General features: G+C 40.9%; 1 protein-coding gene across 2 annotated transcripts in view; it reads left to right on the top strand.

Annotated features, from left to right (window-relative positions):
• Positions 1–607: 607 nt before the first annotated feature.
• The window catches only part of Cntln (centlein), a 265,324-nt gene continuing 250,104 nt past the window's right edge, over positions 608–15,827 (top strand). For both annotated transcript variants that reach the window (XM_028753632.1, XM_028753633.1), the window contains exons 1-2: positions 608–967; positions 4,875–4,963. In XM_028753632.1, the coding sequence (XP_028609465.1) occupies positions 608–967; positions 4,875–4,963 (449 nt within the window). The remainder of the gene's footprint in view (positions 968–4,874; positions 4,964–15,827) is intronic.

A 15,827-nucleotide genomic window follows, 5' to 3' on the forward strand; every position in this document is an offset into this window, starting at 1 on the left:
AAGTGGGAAGCCTGCTCGATAGTCCCAGCTCAGCACAAGGCTTTCCGTGTCTCCTTGACTTCAGTCGGTTAGATGTCAGCTGCACGTAAGCCAGCGTTGCCAAGGGGTGTGAAGAAAACACTTAACTCTAAAACCTATTCCCTGATCCGCAAGGAGCTTACAACAGCGTTGGAGAGATTAGCACGGTAACTAACACTTGAGGGCGGTCAATGAAACGTGAAAAACGAGTTGGCAGAAGCCTTGGAGGAGGAGGAATTCACAGTTCAGGATCACTGGGGGCAGGGGGCTTGTCAGGAAGGCTTTAAGAGCAGGAATGTAAAGTAGGCCCTCAGTGGAGCTAGGGCTTTAGGAGGGTGGGACAGCGGACTCGGGACAGTGGAGGCGCCAGCAGAGCACTTGCTGGTCGAGCCTCTGCCCGCCCGGCGCGCACGCGCAGTTCAGCTCAGATCAGAGCCCGTGGGAAGCCTGCTGGGACCAGCGAGCCCGGGACGCGGGACGAGGCGGGAAAAGCTCCGCGCATGCGTAGGCTGTGAGGCCAGGCTCTTCAGGATGGGGAAGGGAAGGTGGAGTTTTCAAGCGGGAACTTGACCCGTTAGGCGCCGCGGCCATGGCGGCGCGCTCGCCGTCTTCCTCGCCGCCTCCGCCCCCGGTGCGGCGGTCCAGCCGCCGGTCTCTGCGCGTCGGGCGCAGAGCCGAGGTGCACGCTGTGCACAGCGAGTCCTCAGGTCTGGCGGGCGCCGCGAGGGAGGTCGTCGCGGATAAAAGCGACTTACTCTGGAGGGGCGAAGAAGGGTCAGGGAGCCGGCGAGGGTCGGGACGGGCCGGGGCCGCTCTCGCTCCTGTCGCCAGCGCGTCCGCGGGGTCCTGGTGGCCGGAGGGCCTCCCCTCGGTGGAGGCGAAGGCGACGCGATCGCAGCTGCTGGAGGAAGAGCTGAGCAGCCTAAAGGAGGAGCTGGCCCAGTGTCAGGTATCAGGACTGGCCGCCGGCCTTCCCGCCCGCCTCCCAGGCCGGGGGCAGCGCGCCCATCACTGCTGCAGGAGCTCATGCTCGCGGCCCGGGGCACCTAGTGAGCCCTCCCGGGACTCGCCCTCCAGGCTCCACTCCCTGCCTCTGCCCACTGTCCTGTTGCAGACCCGGCTTTCGATTTCATTGATGCTCTCCAGAGTCTCCTTCCTCAAAGCCCAAGTTCCTGGTGCTGTCTAGTGGTACCCAGTGCCCACGAGTGGAGTTCATTCATGAATTGAAAATAAACAGGACCGTGTCAGAAAAATAAAACCCACTGATGGAAGAAGCCCGTTTTAAAATTTCAAACCCACACTTATCCATGTTCTTACCTCGTTAAACTTAAGTTCCAAACACAATTACAGTTTTTAGAAAGCCCTGGGACCGGGGACTTCACACTTTGGATGCTCCGTATTCATTTATTAACTTAGAGTGATCCCATAAACCACGAATGCAAAATACTTTAATGTGAGCTTGGCACAGAAAAGCAGTTGTTAGAGCAGTTACACTCACATTACTTCCCCCATTAGTTTGAGAGTTTGTGTGTATGGTACTGTGAGTTTGCCTGTCCTTCAGTGCAGGGGAGTATTTATTTATTTATTTATTTATTTATTGATTTTACCTTCTTACCATCATCTCCTTAGATTTGGCCCTAACCATATATAGGGTTAGGAAATAAAAAATGTTGAGAATTGATTCAATTAATTACAAGTCTTTAAGAAAAAAAATTCGCCGTATTTAAGAGACACTAGTCAGGAACTGCCAACACTGGAGACAGCTCTGCGAGCAGCATTATCACTTTAGATGAATGAACCCCTGAAACTCTCTTATAGTATGCTCTGTTGGGGTCTCTCGCTCCATTTTATAGGTCTTTGCTGTAAAGACAAGAGGATCTTGCTTAACTTGGATATATCTTTGGTTAAGCAGATCAGGGAGCAATTATCTGACCACTCCCCTTTCAGTGTCTCATTTTCTACTTGCTGGCAAAACAGCTAAAGGATGTCCACAGGACAGAGATGAACTAAACCTCACTTGTCCACTGTAAACCTCACCCTTGGGGAATTTAAAGATGTGCGCCCATGCTGAAGGCTTTGTTAAAGTAATCATCTCAGACCCTGCCCACATTTCCTGTACTTTCTCTGTACTCCCATGTTCATAACCTTAAAGATGCAACTTCCAGTATGGCATTGGCCTTTGGGATCTTGGCCATTCCCAGACTAGGAAATGGCGGCAATGCTTGAGACAGATGTAAGAGATGGAAATGGTCCTTAGTAGGTTTGAATGGCAGTTCTCGGAATTTGATAATATTAGTAGATGATCAGAGACATTTCAGTGATAGATTCCAAGAAAGGAGGTTGGCAGCATCCCTCATCACCAAGATTATAGCCAAACCAGGTTCCTGCTCTCAGAGAGACTAAGGGAAAATAATTAAACTCCTAGTTGTTGCATAACAAAGTTAAACTTTTAGATTTTTCATGTGAATTCTACTTATTATTCACCCACAAATCACAGCACCTGAGAATATATAGTATCAATATGTTGTTAGAAATTGCAACCTAAAATAAAAAAATTCATTTTATATCTCTCCTTACATGGAACACGTATACAGGTATAAAAGACTTGTATAGGTATATGCAGTTGAGGAGAGGTTACTTACCATAACAGAATGTGATAAACTCTCATAAGTATCTTTAAAAACTGTTACTGAGATTCAAATAATCTTTAAGGCCTGTAAGGGTCAAACATGCAGCTTTGAAAAAAGAGCTTTGCTACTGAGGGTACTGCCGTGAGTAGTGTTTGATTTATGCTAGTTCTCTTCTCTAATATGCAACTTATTTGATTATTATCGTTGAAGAAGTTGGGTGATTCCATGTACTATTCTTGGAGCACCTCAGGAAAGTCACATGGTGGAAAACCAATGTTTCTCTTCATAAGAGCACCTGATTGTATTATCTAGTTAACCATTTTTTTGCATGTGGCCCCAGGTTAGGAAGGCAACTGCACGTAACAGTCAGCTGAAGGGAAGGCTGATTGAATGGAGTGAAAAGCTTCCTATTGTGTTTACAGAGGGGAGGAGTAGCTTCTAACTGTAGCATTATTCTAAGGTGTTTTCAAGGAATTTTAATGATGTTTTTATCCTGTATTTCATTTCTTTAGAGATTACTTCTATCTTCCTTTTTGTTGCTATGACATCTTTCAAGTCTAAATCCTTTTGTGACAGAATGCAGGAGTGTAAGTGTATATGGACATTCATCATCATTTGTAGACAAGCAGATGAAACAAAAAGATGTTAGATTTACAATATATGCGTGTGTATGTGGTAGCAACCAACATTTATTAACTATAAATCAGTTTTGGATGAAAATTATTTAGGGCTTTTAAGTGACAGACATATATGTTCATTACCAAATTTAATGATAAACCTATTGAAAGTATATGATATTGGGAATCAGAATATTTGATCAGAGAATTGTATTTTATAAGTACTATTTATTTAGCTTTGTTGAAGCCTTGTCTAGTTACAAATAAAAACCAGGAAGACTTGAGAATGCATTTTGTAGTTATGGTCCTCACATAGCTAGAAGCTATGTCTAATAGAGTAAAGTTCTTCCTTAATGCCTGATCTGGGAGGTCCCAACCCACTGTGACAAAGACCATCCTCAGGCTGGTGTTCTTGGGTTGTATAGAAAAGCATGCTGAGCAAGCATACCTAGGTGACTTCTGCTTCAGTTCCAGCCTCCAGGTTCCTGCCCTGCTTATATTCCTGCCTTGCTTACCTTTAGTGATGGACTGTGGTCATACATACAAGCCAAATAAATAATTTACTCCCCAAAGTTGCTTTTGGTTATGGTGTCTTTACCACAGCAATAGAAAGCAAACTAGGAGAGCTGGCAAGATGACTTAGTGGGCAAGGGCGCTGCTTGATTTCCAGATCCCAACTCCCAGAAATTGTTCTTGCCTTGCCTTTCATACACATATTGTAGCAAGAACATGCCTCATTCATATTCACATTGTCTGTCTGTCTGTCTGTCTGTCTGTCTGTCTTTTTCTCTGTCTTTTGCTCTCAATAACACATTCAGTCCAACCATGCTGACTCCTGTATGTGAGCCTGTCCACTGGGGCATTGTTGACCTTCCAAGGGTTACTTGCTTAAAGAAAACTGACTTTCCTCCCCCAGAAGCCATCAACTGTCTATAGCTTCTACACAAGGAGTATTTTTCCCTGTTAAGGAAATCTTCTTGGAAGACACTGTAGAATAAATAAGATGGGGAAGTGAGGCAGAAAGGGTGGTCAGTTCTTTCGTGGGGTTTTGCAGTCCAGGGAAGACAGAACAATAGATGAAGAGCAATTTTCTCTTAGAGTAAATATACACTAATTTTTGTATTTTCAGCATTTCCACCACAAAACGTGGGTAGGGTGGCAGCACTATCAGTATTAGAGTGTAGGCTATCAGTGTAAGGAATTTTTAAATTAAGGCTTTCCTACCACACTTTTAAAAGTTTTTTAAAAACGATTTTTTTGTGTGTGTATGAGTACTTTGCCTGCATGCACATCATGTATCATGTATCATATGTCTACAATGTCCAAGGAAGCAAACGGTGGGCATAAGATGTCCTGGGACTGGAGTTTCAGATGGTTGTAAGCCAGCATGTGGGTTCTGGGCATTGAGCCTCTGTCCTCTAGAAAATGCATCAAGAACTCTTACCCATGTTGCTGTTGCCCCAGCCCCTTCCTGCTATATTTTAAAAGGACTCATTGGTATAATTGTAGACATAATGGTAAAATATTTTTTCATATTTAGATTTAACATAGCATAACATCTCTTATGAATACAAAACAATGCACTTAAAATGCTTTCTATTTCTTTAAGGCTGACAAAGAATTTGTATGGTCTCTGTGGAAACGTCTTCAGGCAACAAATCCAGATCTCACTCAAACTGTCAGTTTGGTTGTGGAAAGGTGAGCTTTTAAATTATTATTATTTTTCATGATTTGTTGGGTTTGTTGGATTTGTTTATCTTCAGTATAAAGTTTAAAACTATCAATGTTGCCAAAAGATTAATTTGATTTCCAAGTGACTGTCAAGCATAATCACATGATTGTAATTACTAGATTTATAAAAAGAAATGCCAGATTCCCCAAGTACATATGGAGCCTCTTTCTCGAACACACACGCACACGCACACGCACACGCACACGCACACGCACACGCACACGCACACGCACATGCACACGCACACGCAGAGTATGTAACAGAGGTCTCATGTAACCCACACTGACCTTGCCCTTGCTGTGTAGCTGTGGATGAGCCTATAATCCCAGTTCGTCTGCCTTTTCCTCCCAAGTGCTGGGGTTTTACTCATATTCTGACATATGAGTACTTAGTTGGTAAGAGAAATCTATGGCTTAGACACTGCTACAGAGAGTGTATAGGGGATGCCATATTTTTGGGTGACAAGCTGCCTTGAAAGAAAACTGAAAAACGCTGACTCAGTTTTCCTCATTCCGTAACTTCGGTGTGTACTTGAAAACCTGAGATGACTTTGGCAGAGTAGAGGAAGTTGAGGAATAAGTTTAAAGTTTTCATTTATTCTTCAGTATGGCCCTACAGGGATGTTCAGTCATTTAACTGTAGATTATGGTGCCTCTCCGTGGTCATTAGAAACACCGGCATGGTGCTGGTACTCCTCACCACACATTTAGTATGCAGTAGTCCCCGGACATTTATCACAGTGATTAACACACTTGCTTTCCTATTAAACAGATTTCATTATGTTTCCTAAATGGGAAGCTAAACATATGGATGGATATCTTTTCATTCCCTTGTTTCTTTGCTGGAGTCAAGCTCCTTTAACCTGTGCATCCTTTTCTATGACTTCAGCTGTGTTCTTGTTTGGAGTCTCTAGCTCTGGCATCATTCTAATATTATATGTTATTTTTCATGTTAAGATCTGTGATACATGTGCGTCTATGCCTAATTTTACCATCCTTGATTATTGTAGACCCCTAAAATATAATTGGCTCTTCCTCATGTGGCTTGTATGCCCTGTTTACCACCCACACTTCCCTTTTGATGATCAGAATTATGTCTTTTGTTGAAGCTCCCAGGTTGCTTCTTCAGTATACTGAGATTAAATGTTTCCCATTTCTGTTTTTAACGTGAGGCAGTATAAGTCTTCTTGAAAGTGATATTTCTGTGATCTTATTCCTCATTTTTTTTCCTTAATACTTTTCCTAACTTAAAAAGCAAGTTTTACTTGATGTTTTGGTTGAGCAGAAGTAAATAGTGAAATATCACTAGGCTATTTTCTCATCTTTTATAATTTCCATTTTATACTTTTAATATAATATTTGTATTTGTACAAAAGTGTATATATACTATATATAACAATATATATTATAAATAAATAAATACATATTGGAGGTGTATACTCAAACCCAAAAGGATTTGGTTGTTAAGATGTATAATAAGATTTTTGGAGAATATTGCTTTATAGCTATGATTTTCAAAATGTGGTGTATATAATTTGTGTATAATTAATAAGAGTTCTCTAGAAGAACAGGCCTAATAAAATGAATATGTATTTTACAGGATTTATTAGACTGGTTTACACAATATCAGCAGGGTAATCCAACAATGTGTACACAGTAGAAAGCCTGAGAACCTGGTAGCAGCTCAGTCAATGAAGCTGAATGTGTCAGCGTTGCAGGGTGCAGCTGAAGGCCCTCAGAAGGCCAAAGAAGCTAGCCTTCCAGATCACTGTGAAATTGCAGGAGCAATAGCAGCAACAGAGTAGATGCACTGGTCAGCAAGGAGTAAAGATGAGCAGACAAAAGCAGCAGTTTTCGTGGACCTCTTTATATATAGGAGGTACTGTGTAGTCTGGGAGAAGATTTTCTCTACTGACTTAATTTATATTGGAAATATCCTTAAGATCTTGCCCAGAGACTTGTCTCACGATGGCTAGTCTGGATTGTCAACTTGGCTAGGTCTGGAACTAGGCATTCATTGGGGTATTTCTGGGTCATATAACTTCCAGTGGGATGTCCCACTCTAAATGTGGGTGGCATCGTTTGGTGAAATCCCAGATCAAAGGCCATGAAGGAAGAAGAGATTTGCTTTTGTCACTCTTGTAGGCACATTCATGGACCTTGTTGCTGCTACTGCTGATTACTTTGCTTTTTGGGTTTCAAACATGGACTGAAGATCAGAAACTTTCTAGGAATCCTCCATGCCTTTAATATCATATCGGGACTGCTGAGGATCTAGCCTCGTGGAATGAGAAACTATTGGTTTCTCAGCTTTTATGGTATGATACAGATGGTATTGGACAACTCCAGCCATATTGTGTAAACCAGTCTAATAAATTCTCATTTAATATGCATATATTCTCTCATTTATGTTTCTCTAGAGAATCTTGGATAATATAACAACTGTGGTGGTTTGAATAGGTTTGGCCTCCATAGATTCATGTGTTTGAATGCTTCACCATAGGGAGTGACACTATTAGGAGGTGAAGAAAGTGTGTCACTGTGGGGGCGGACTTTGAGGTCATATATACTCAAGCTACACCCAGTGTGGCACACAGGCTCCTTCTGTCACCTGTGGATCAGGATGTAGAACTCTCAGCTCTATCACCAGCAACATGTCTGCCTGGACACTGCCATGCTTCCTATGATGCCATGATGGATAAGTAAACCAGCCCCAATTAAATACTGTGGTCATGATGTCTCTTCACAGCAATGGAAATACTAAGACAACAACTAAGACAAATATCACTCAACATATACTTGAAAAGAATGTTTAAACTGCTATTCTTATAGACACACACACATAGACACACACTGCACTAAATCTCTAGGGTGGGATCTGAGAATCTTTCTAAAAATAAACTTTCCAGATAATTCTGATGTTGCAGTTCATAGATCTGGTTATGAAATTCTTAAATTTTGAGTTGATTTTAAAAATTGGAAACCTGTTGGTGCAGTTTCTAATGTTCTGACTATGTAAATATTTTCTAGAGAGTTAAGGAGCATATTTCCATTCATTTACAAGTGCAAACTCTCTCAACCGGAACCTTTCAGAAAGGAATGTTCTAAATATTAAAGGCAAACAGAATACAGAAAGTTAATCTATTATTTGACCCTAATTAATTAACTACCATTAATTACACAAATTATGCTCTGCTTAGGAATGACAATATCTAAGCTTAGTTTTGCTTAGACTGTGTTGACCGCTGCCCTGGAATTTATAGTTGTCATTCTTTGTGTGTGAGTGTGTGTGTGTGTTTATGAAGTATTATTACTGAATGTGGTTGGGGTCTAGGTTGGATGTTACCAGTTTCTTGGTCACTTATTGAAAGAATTAAGTGTTCACACAGATTGCAAAACAAACAAGATAATTTTATTTGTAGCTAAGTGATAGTATAATTTATAGAGTATAATTTATGCTGCCAAGACCAACAGAAGGCCCCACAAGGAAGAATACTCTTGGAATTCCAGTGGAATTTAGAAGAACATAGTGAAGGGAGTTGTTTTTTAATTTTTAGATGACATATTAAGTCATACATTCATTTTTCCCACTGTGTCTGTCCCTTCCCATATGCCTCTCATTTCCATCATATGCACACCCAACTATGCACAGGCATAAGATGGTAAATAAGGGACTGTGACTAAAAGTTCACTTGAACAACACAGTTTGCCTAACATGCATCCACAACCAGTTTAGGTCTCATTGGTCTGTCTGTTTGTATTTGATTCATTGGGAATTCCCTTGAGAAGAGATTGTCTGAGTTTGATTATTATTAGATGTATTGGTTGAAGTTCTGTTTTTGTTGTGTTATTGTTCAGAGATGGGAGCACATGTAGCCAGATGCAGGGAGAAGTTTGAGGGGCTTCTGGCATTGTTAGATGCATTGCTTGGTAAGGGGTATGTGTGTATGCACACTACATTCAGGTTTAAAGTAGACTGCCAAGGACATTGCAAGAACCAGGAGTGAGCTCTGGATTTTCAATATTTTCAGTAACAGGTCAGCAATCTAGAAGTGCTCAACTCTGACCATGACCACTGGTAGCATATTTGGCAAGCTGGCCAGGAAGTGAGAAAGAAAAACATTCTTTTCTATCTCACTATTCAAAATTCTCCTCACTACTTTCTAGTCCTTTTTCTTCTAAACTCTAGGGTTCAGAGTCCCCCCTGGGCTTTCCACAATATAAACTCCTCTGAATTATATCATACTTAAGAAACATCTATGGATTGTCCCACCCCATTTCCTACCCAAAGTCTGAGGACACTTGTATTTCCCTCAGGTGAAGACACTTCTTGACCTGCAAAGATTATAGTAAGACATGACTTCTAACTATGCATGTAGCTCCCATGGCCTATTTAACTCGACATTCAGACAATGACCTCCACCTTAGTCAGCAGCATCTTTCACAAGACGAAAACTGGAAGGAGATCAACAGGAGGATGCCAAAAGCCACTGCTTCTACCCAGGGGTACCATAGCTGGAAAGATGACATATGTTATGAAAGAACTCAGCCCTAAGTCTAAAGAAACAAAAGTGTTATTGCACTGTCCATCTATGCTTAGAATAAAGACATTCTCTCTGTTTTTAGAAGGGATTCCGGAAAGAGACACCATGAGAACATATGCTCTGTTCTTCCATCTTCAGGAGAAATCCTTTTGTATGTATCAGACAAAACTTCTCCATTTTCTCTCTTCCTGTCTGTTCCCCCTCTTCTCTTCATTGAAGATTATCATGGGAAATTACCCCTGCTATTCTGCCTGACTCTCCCCTCAGGTATTGCCTCAATCATTAATAAAACTTCGTGGCATCACATTGTATTTTAACATTGCCTGATTCTAATAAAAAATGAGGTACAGAGAGAATTGGTTCCTAAATTACCTTGACTAGAAGTAACACTATCCTTTAGTTAAGTATTTCCTGCAAAAGACATAGAAAAATGAGCTGAGGTTCTATTTGTGAAGGCATGCCTAGTCCTCTGCCGAGACACCTCCATTTACTAAGGAACCAGGGAAGCCTAACAGAAGTGACCAACTCTTTAACCCTAATATTGTAGATGATCTAATCCCAAGAGATATATCTACATGTCTTTGAGTGGAAACCTCTCAGCGTATCCCATGATGGTTCATCAACTCAATAGCTACGAATGTTACCAGACTGTACTGGGGCCTATAACAGCAATTTTTGTGATATATGCTTAAAATCAGATACATCTTGAAAGAGACATGTACAGTTGAAATGGCTATATGACCTAATGCATCAATTAGGACAAAGAAGCACTTTCAATATTCTCCTTAGTAACTAAACTCCACAACAGGAAGCTTTCAACAGTAGCTAAGACCGTTGAGGACATTCCCTCATGTGGTCCACTGTTAGTCAGCCTGGTCTGTCGCTTTTCTCTACGTAGCACCTCAGCTGAACTAATACACTGAATTTTGTTTGAATTTTTCAACTTTATAAACAAAATTTTTCCTTCTAAAATGACATAGTTGATTTTTTTCCATTGAAAGTGATCTTTAATAGAGTAACGTTTTACTCTTTCTGATTATAACTTTTAAACATCTTTTGTTTTTTAGCACTGTCTTTGTTTCTTAAAATATTTTTTGTTTGTCTATAATTTCACACATGATTGCAGTGTAGTAAGATCATGTCCATCCCCCACTCCTCTAACTCCTTCTGATACCTACTCCGTCTTTCTGGCTTCACCATCTCCTCCTTTGCTCCCTTCCCTTCCTCCTTCTCATCTTCTTCCTTTTCTTCTTGAGTCTCCATGTTAACCCAAAGCAGAGGCACTGTGCCATGAAATAGGGATGGGCAAAGAGTGGAGTCCTTACATCTCTACTGTGCCACGGCTGGACTTGGCATAAGTATGAGTTCCCTGGAACAACATGAGAAATATGGACACTTCCTCCTGGGAAGAAGAGGGAGATGTTCTTGGCTTGCAGCTAAGGTATGTTTCCCATGCTGCTGAGCTGGAATGACAAGGAATGGTACTGTCTTGATGCATATATTACACAGTCTCTTTTATTTTGTATTTAATTTTCTTAAATAGATGTATTTTCTTACTTGTTTGCCCCAGGACTATTTTATGTTGTATGTTCACCAATTTCACTGGGAAGTGAATTGGAGGTCCTTTCATTTAAAAAAATAATGTATTTATTTTTATTTTCTGTGCATCAATGTTTTGCCTGCATATATATCTGTGTAAGGGTATGAGATCCCCTGGCATTGGAGTTACAGACAGTTGTAAGCTACCACGTGGGTGCTTATGGGGCAGTGGACTGTGGTTACAGACAGAAAACCTGGTAAGGTCAAGCAGGTTCAGGAACTCCGGCAATCTTCATGATTGAGAACAGTGGGAGTTTAAATCTACTCTCGACCAGACTCCTGTCCTGGAACACTTGACCATGACACCCCATTGAGAGGATTGTGGCAATCAGTCACATAGGAGTCAGACCTGAAGTTCAGGTGCTGATGAGGTGTCCTTAACATCTCAGACTAACCAATAAAAAGCATCTGCATCGAGAACCCAACCCCCTCCCAAATGTTTATAATGTCCTACCCACAAGGAATAAAGTGCATGAGTCACCAAAGATCTTCTAAGAGTGCCTGTCTTATTCAGCTGTAGTACTCCAGGGAAGAATTTTCTTTCCCTAAGCTTTCATTGCTGGACCTCAACCAGGCCCAACCAGGGTGCACAAGCCTGACCGCAGCCACTTTCTGCCCAGTGGCCCGGACCTGGGCCCATAGCTGCCTGCTGCAGCTCGCCACCTGCCACCAACTCTGGGGCGGCTGCAGACTTGGAAGAGGCCCAGCAGCCCACCTTACTTTGGCATCCCCTTGGAGAGCTTTAACTCATTGGCCTCTCCAGCCAGGCCAGTGCCTAGTGGGTCCCCATGGATGGCACCCGGTATGCAGACCTGGCAGCTGCTGGGAATTGAACCTGGGTCCTCTGAAAGAGCAGCCAGTCCTCATAACCACTGAGCCATCGCCCCAGACTCTTGAGGAACTTTTAACACTCTCAGGTCCAGAGTTCATCACTTGTTTGTTGTTTTAAACTGTTAAATCTTAGATGATTTTTGATTCAGCAGTACATGACCTAAGCACTTAGACCAAAAGCTACAGACAGTTGTAATTATGAGTTATACTGGCTGAGGATGTGGCTCAGTGGTAGAAGGATTGTTTGCATGTACAGGGTCCTAGATATAATATTCAATACTGCTCTCTCTCTCTCTCTCTCTCTCTCTCTCTCTCTCTCTCTCTCTCTCTCTTTCACACACACACACACACACACACACACACACACACACACACACACACCAGACCCTACATACAACTTCTACCAGCAACACAAGAAGGTTCCTATTTGTGCTACATTCTGGATATAACATACTTTCAAACTTTTGTTATTTTTTCACATCTGAAAGATTAAAAAAAAATCTCTTGGAGTAGTGACTTGCATTTGTTTTACTCTATGTGCATTAGGTTTGAGATCCATGTTATGCCTTCTGCTGTGGACGTTTCCTTACAACTTTCTATCCCCATTGCCTTTGGCATTTCTCATTCATGTCCTGTGGAGCCCTTCAAACCTAGTATGTGGTGTGTCGAGCTTACTGGGTCCTTTTGGAGTTATTTTCCTTCCTAACTCTCTCACTGCCACAGACAGGCCATTTTCTTCCTTCCCTCTGAATGTCACATCTTGAGGGTAATCTTTGATACCTTTTAGCCTCTTTTCTAACAGAAAATCAATTCCCAAGTTCAGTCCCTTTTTCCTTTGCAGTACCACTCAAACCTGGTAATTCTTCTTTGTCCTTGACTTCTTACTCCTTCATCTTGGCTCTGACTGTCTCAGCTGTAAACATCATACTGATTTCTTTTTCAAAACTAGTCTGTTTTGCACCTTCACTTTGAAACAAAGTAAGAAAATAAATGGGGGAACATTGTAAAATTCAGACTAGAAGTTGCCAGTAGAAAATTTGAGATTAACTTAAAGGAGATTTGGAGGAACTGTATAGCTGTTTGCTTAAGTGCCTAGGAGATACCAAATGTTGCAAAGAGAACAACTTTTGGTGTTGGGATAAGTATTACACGGCCATATAGTAAACAGTCTTGACAATTATTAACTGAATATCACTGCTTAGTTAGAGGAAGAAATGTCTACATTTAGCCGTTAATGCTGTCAGAGGGAAGGCATTTATAGAAATGGAAAATTTGCAATGGTGTTTGATAAACATTATGGGAAGGGTATTCATATTATTATGATTTTTTGATTTCTAGAGAGACATACAATAGTCTTAAAAGTCTGTTTTAAATAGAAGTTCATTATAGCATTGAAAACCAACTTTTGATTTTCATAACAATAATATACAAACAGCAAATATATGTGTTATGCTTTTCTTACATGTTCTTAGAAAGTAGAATTTCTTATTGGTTGTAGGTTGTACTAGTTAGTTATTCTTAACTTGACAGAACTGAGAGTTTTCTGGGAATAATTAACTTCAGTGGAGGAATTGCCAAGATCAGATTGGCCTATGGCCATGTTTGTGAGAGATTATCTTTACTGATTATCGATCTGGGAGGGTCTAGTCCCCAGCCCACTATGGGTGGTACCATACTTAGGTAGGTGGATCTGAGTTGAGGAGAAAGGTAGCCGAGCATGAGCCAGTCAGTATCATTCCTTCATAGTTCTGCTTCAGTTCTTGATTGAATTCATACCTTGCTTTCTCTGACCTGGAAGTGAAAGAAACCCTTTTCTTTCTTAAGTTGCTTTTGTGCATGGTGTTTATCACAGAAAGGAAACTAGAACATAGGTATTTGAGGTTTTTTTCCTCTTCTAAAATAAATGATTGCTGCAAAACACAATTTAGATAGTGACATTTTTATTAGGTCTGCAGTCTGTCTAATAAATAATTTGTGTCCTTTGACTAAACCCTTGTTGCCCATGTATCACCAAAGAGTCCTCACCCCAGCCAGCTTTTCTTCTAGCACCTATCAAAGACCATGTGAAGCTGGGGCAGGAGTTGGTGGTGTCTGGAGTCTCTGGTGAGGGAAGGTCTTGTGACCTGTTCCCTCATCCTGTGAAGGAATGCCAGGAGCCATTACCATAGGCCTAGCCATCAATGTGTTATCTTTATTCTTTTGCTATGACGACAGGCCAAGGTATGTTCCTGATTACCTCAGCAACTCCACTTCTTGATGGCTGATGGTCCTGTCATGTATTGGGGGAATACTACACAACAATTAGCTTAGTATGTGGCTTTTTAACTTGATATTTTGTATTTTTAAAGGTAGTTGTTGAATAGGTATCATATACAACTGTGATGGCTTAATCTTGGTTTTCAGCTTGGTTGGATCTGGAATCAACTAAGATACTCCCATGTATGGGTCTGTAAGAATATTTCCTGGAAGGATTTAACTGAGGCAAGGGAAACCTTCCTCCAGAGTAAGCAGCACCCGCCTTTGGCAATTTACATGTAAGTGTGCTGAGAGAGAAATTAGTGCTGCCTTTGCTTACCTATTTTTGTTCCTTGCTGGCTAGTGCACCTATTCATATGCTCTGGATGGTGCTGCTTCCATCCTTGGATGATAGTGAAATCTACTGTCTTTGACCTTCCAGTGTAGACTGAAGACATGTTCCCCTGGAATCCCCCAGGTCTTCAGTGCTAAACTGTGACTACTGAGACAGTCTAGTTTGGTGAACAGCTGCCAGCCTCTCCCATATGCAGATAGCCTTTGTGGGGCTACCCAACCCATATTTTATGGTTCAATCTAATAAATCTCCTTTGTATTATATGTTCATTCTACTTATTCTGATCCTGTTCTAGAGCAGTGGTTCTCAACATGTGGGTCATGATCCCTTTGGGTGTTGAATGACTATTTCACGCAGTCACCTAAGACAATTGGAAAATGCAGAGATTTACATTTTGATTCATATCAGTAGCAGAATTACATTTATGAAGTATTAATGAAAATTATTTTATGGTCAGGGGTCACCACAGCATGAGGAACTATATTAAAGGATCACAGCATTAGGAAGGTTGAGAACCATTGCTTTAGAGGAACCTTAATTAGAATAAACATACTGTCATTTATTTTTTATACTCTATATATTATTTATGATTATTTTCTTATTTGATTTTCTTATTTGAATCTTGTTTTAGTTTGAGAGAAGATCTTTGTATTAAACTTGTAACTCTCCTCCTGCCTCAGCCTCTAAGTGTTGGATTAGTATGCCTGCCTCTCTGTTTGAAATCTAGAGGTGATGGCTACAACAATTGATAAGGATTATGACTGGGAGCTCAACTGCCATAGTCTGGCATCCATTGTCATCCTTTTGTACAAAGTAATTTTAGAACCGAGGCAATGCCTAAACTGATAGAGAAGACAGCCCGTCAATGTAGATCAACTCTTTGTTGTTTTAAGTGACTTCTGAGACATTCTTTTGAAAGAACCCATGTTTCTAGGTATGTAATTTGAAATTAAATATTAAACCAGAAACAAAATCATGGCCAGTGTTAATATCAAGTAATTTTTTTATTTTCTCTGATAATTTTATGTCTTACGTTTACTTTAATCCATCTTGAGTTAAATTTTTAAAAATACTCATTTTTATTTTATGTATTAGTGTTTGCCTACATGTCTGTATGCACACATGTATGTATCACATGTATTCCTGGTGTCCATGGAGACCAGAAGAGGGTGTTGGAACCCCTGGAACTGGAGTTACAGATAGTTATGAAATAACAAGTGTGGGCTGAGAATGAAGCCTTGGTTCTGTACAACAGCAGTAAGTGCTC

The sequence above is a fragment of the Grammomys surdaster genome, unplaced genomic scaffold, assembly GCF_004785775.1.
Source record: "Grammomys surdaster isolate TR1022 unplaced genomic scaffold, NIH_TR_1.0 125951, whole genome shotgun sequence".
Taxonomy (NCBI): domain Eukaryota; kingdom Metazoa; phylum Chordata; class Mammalia; order Rodentia; family Muridae; genus Grammomys; species Grammomys surdaster.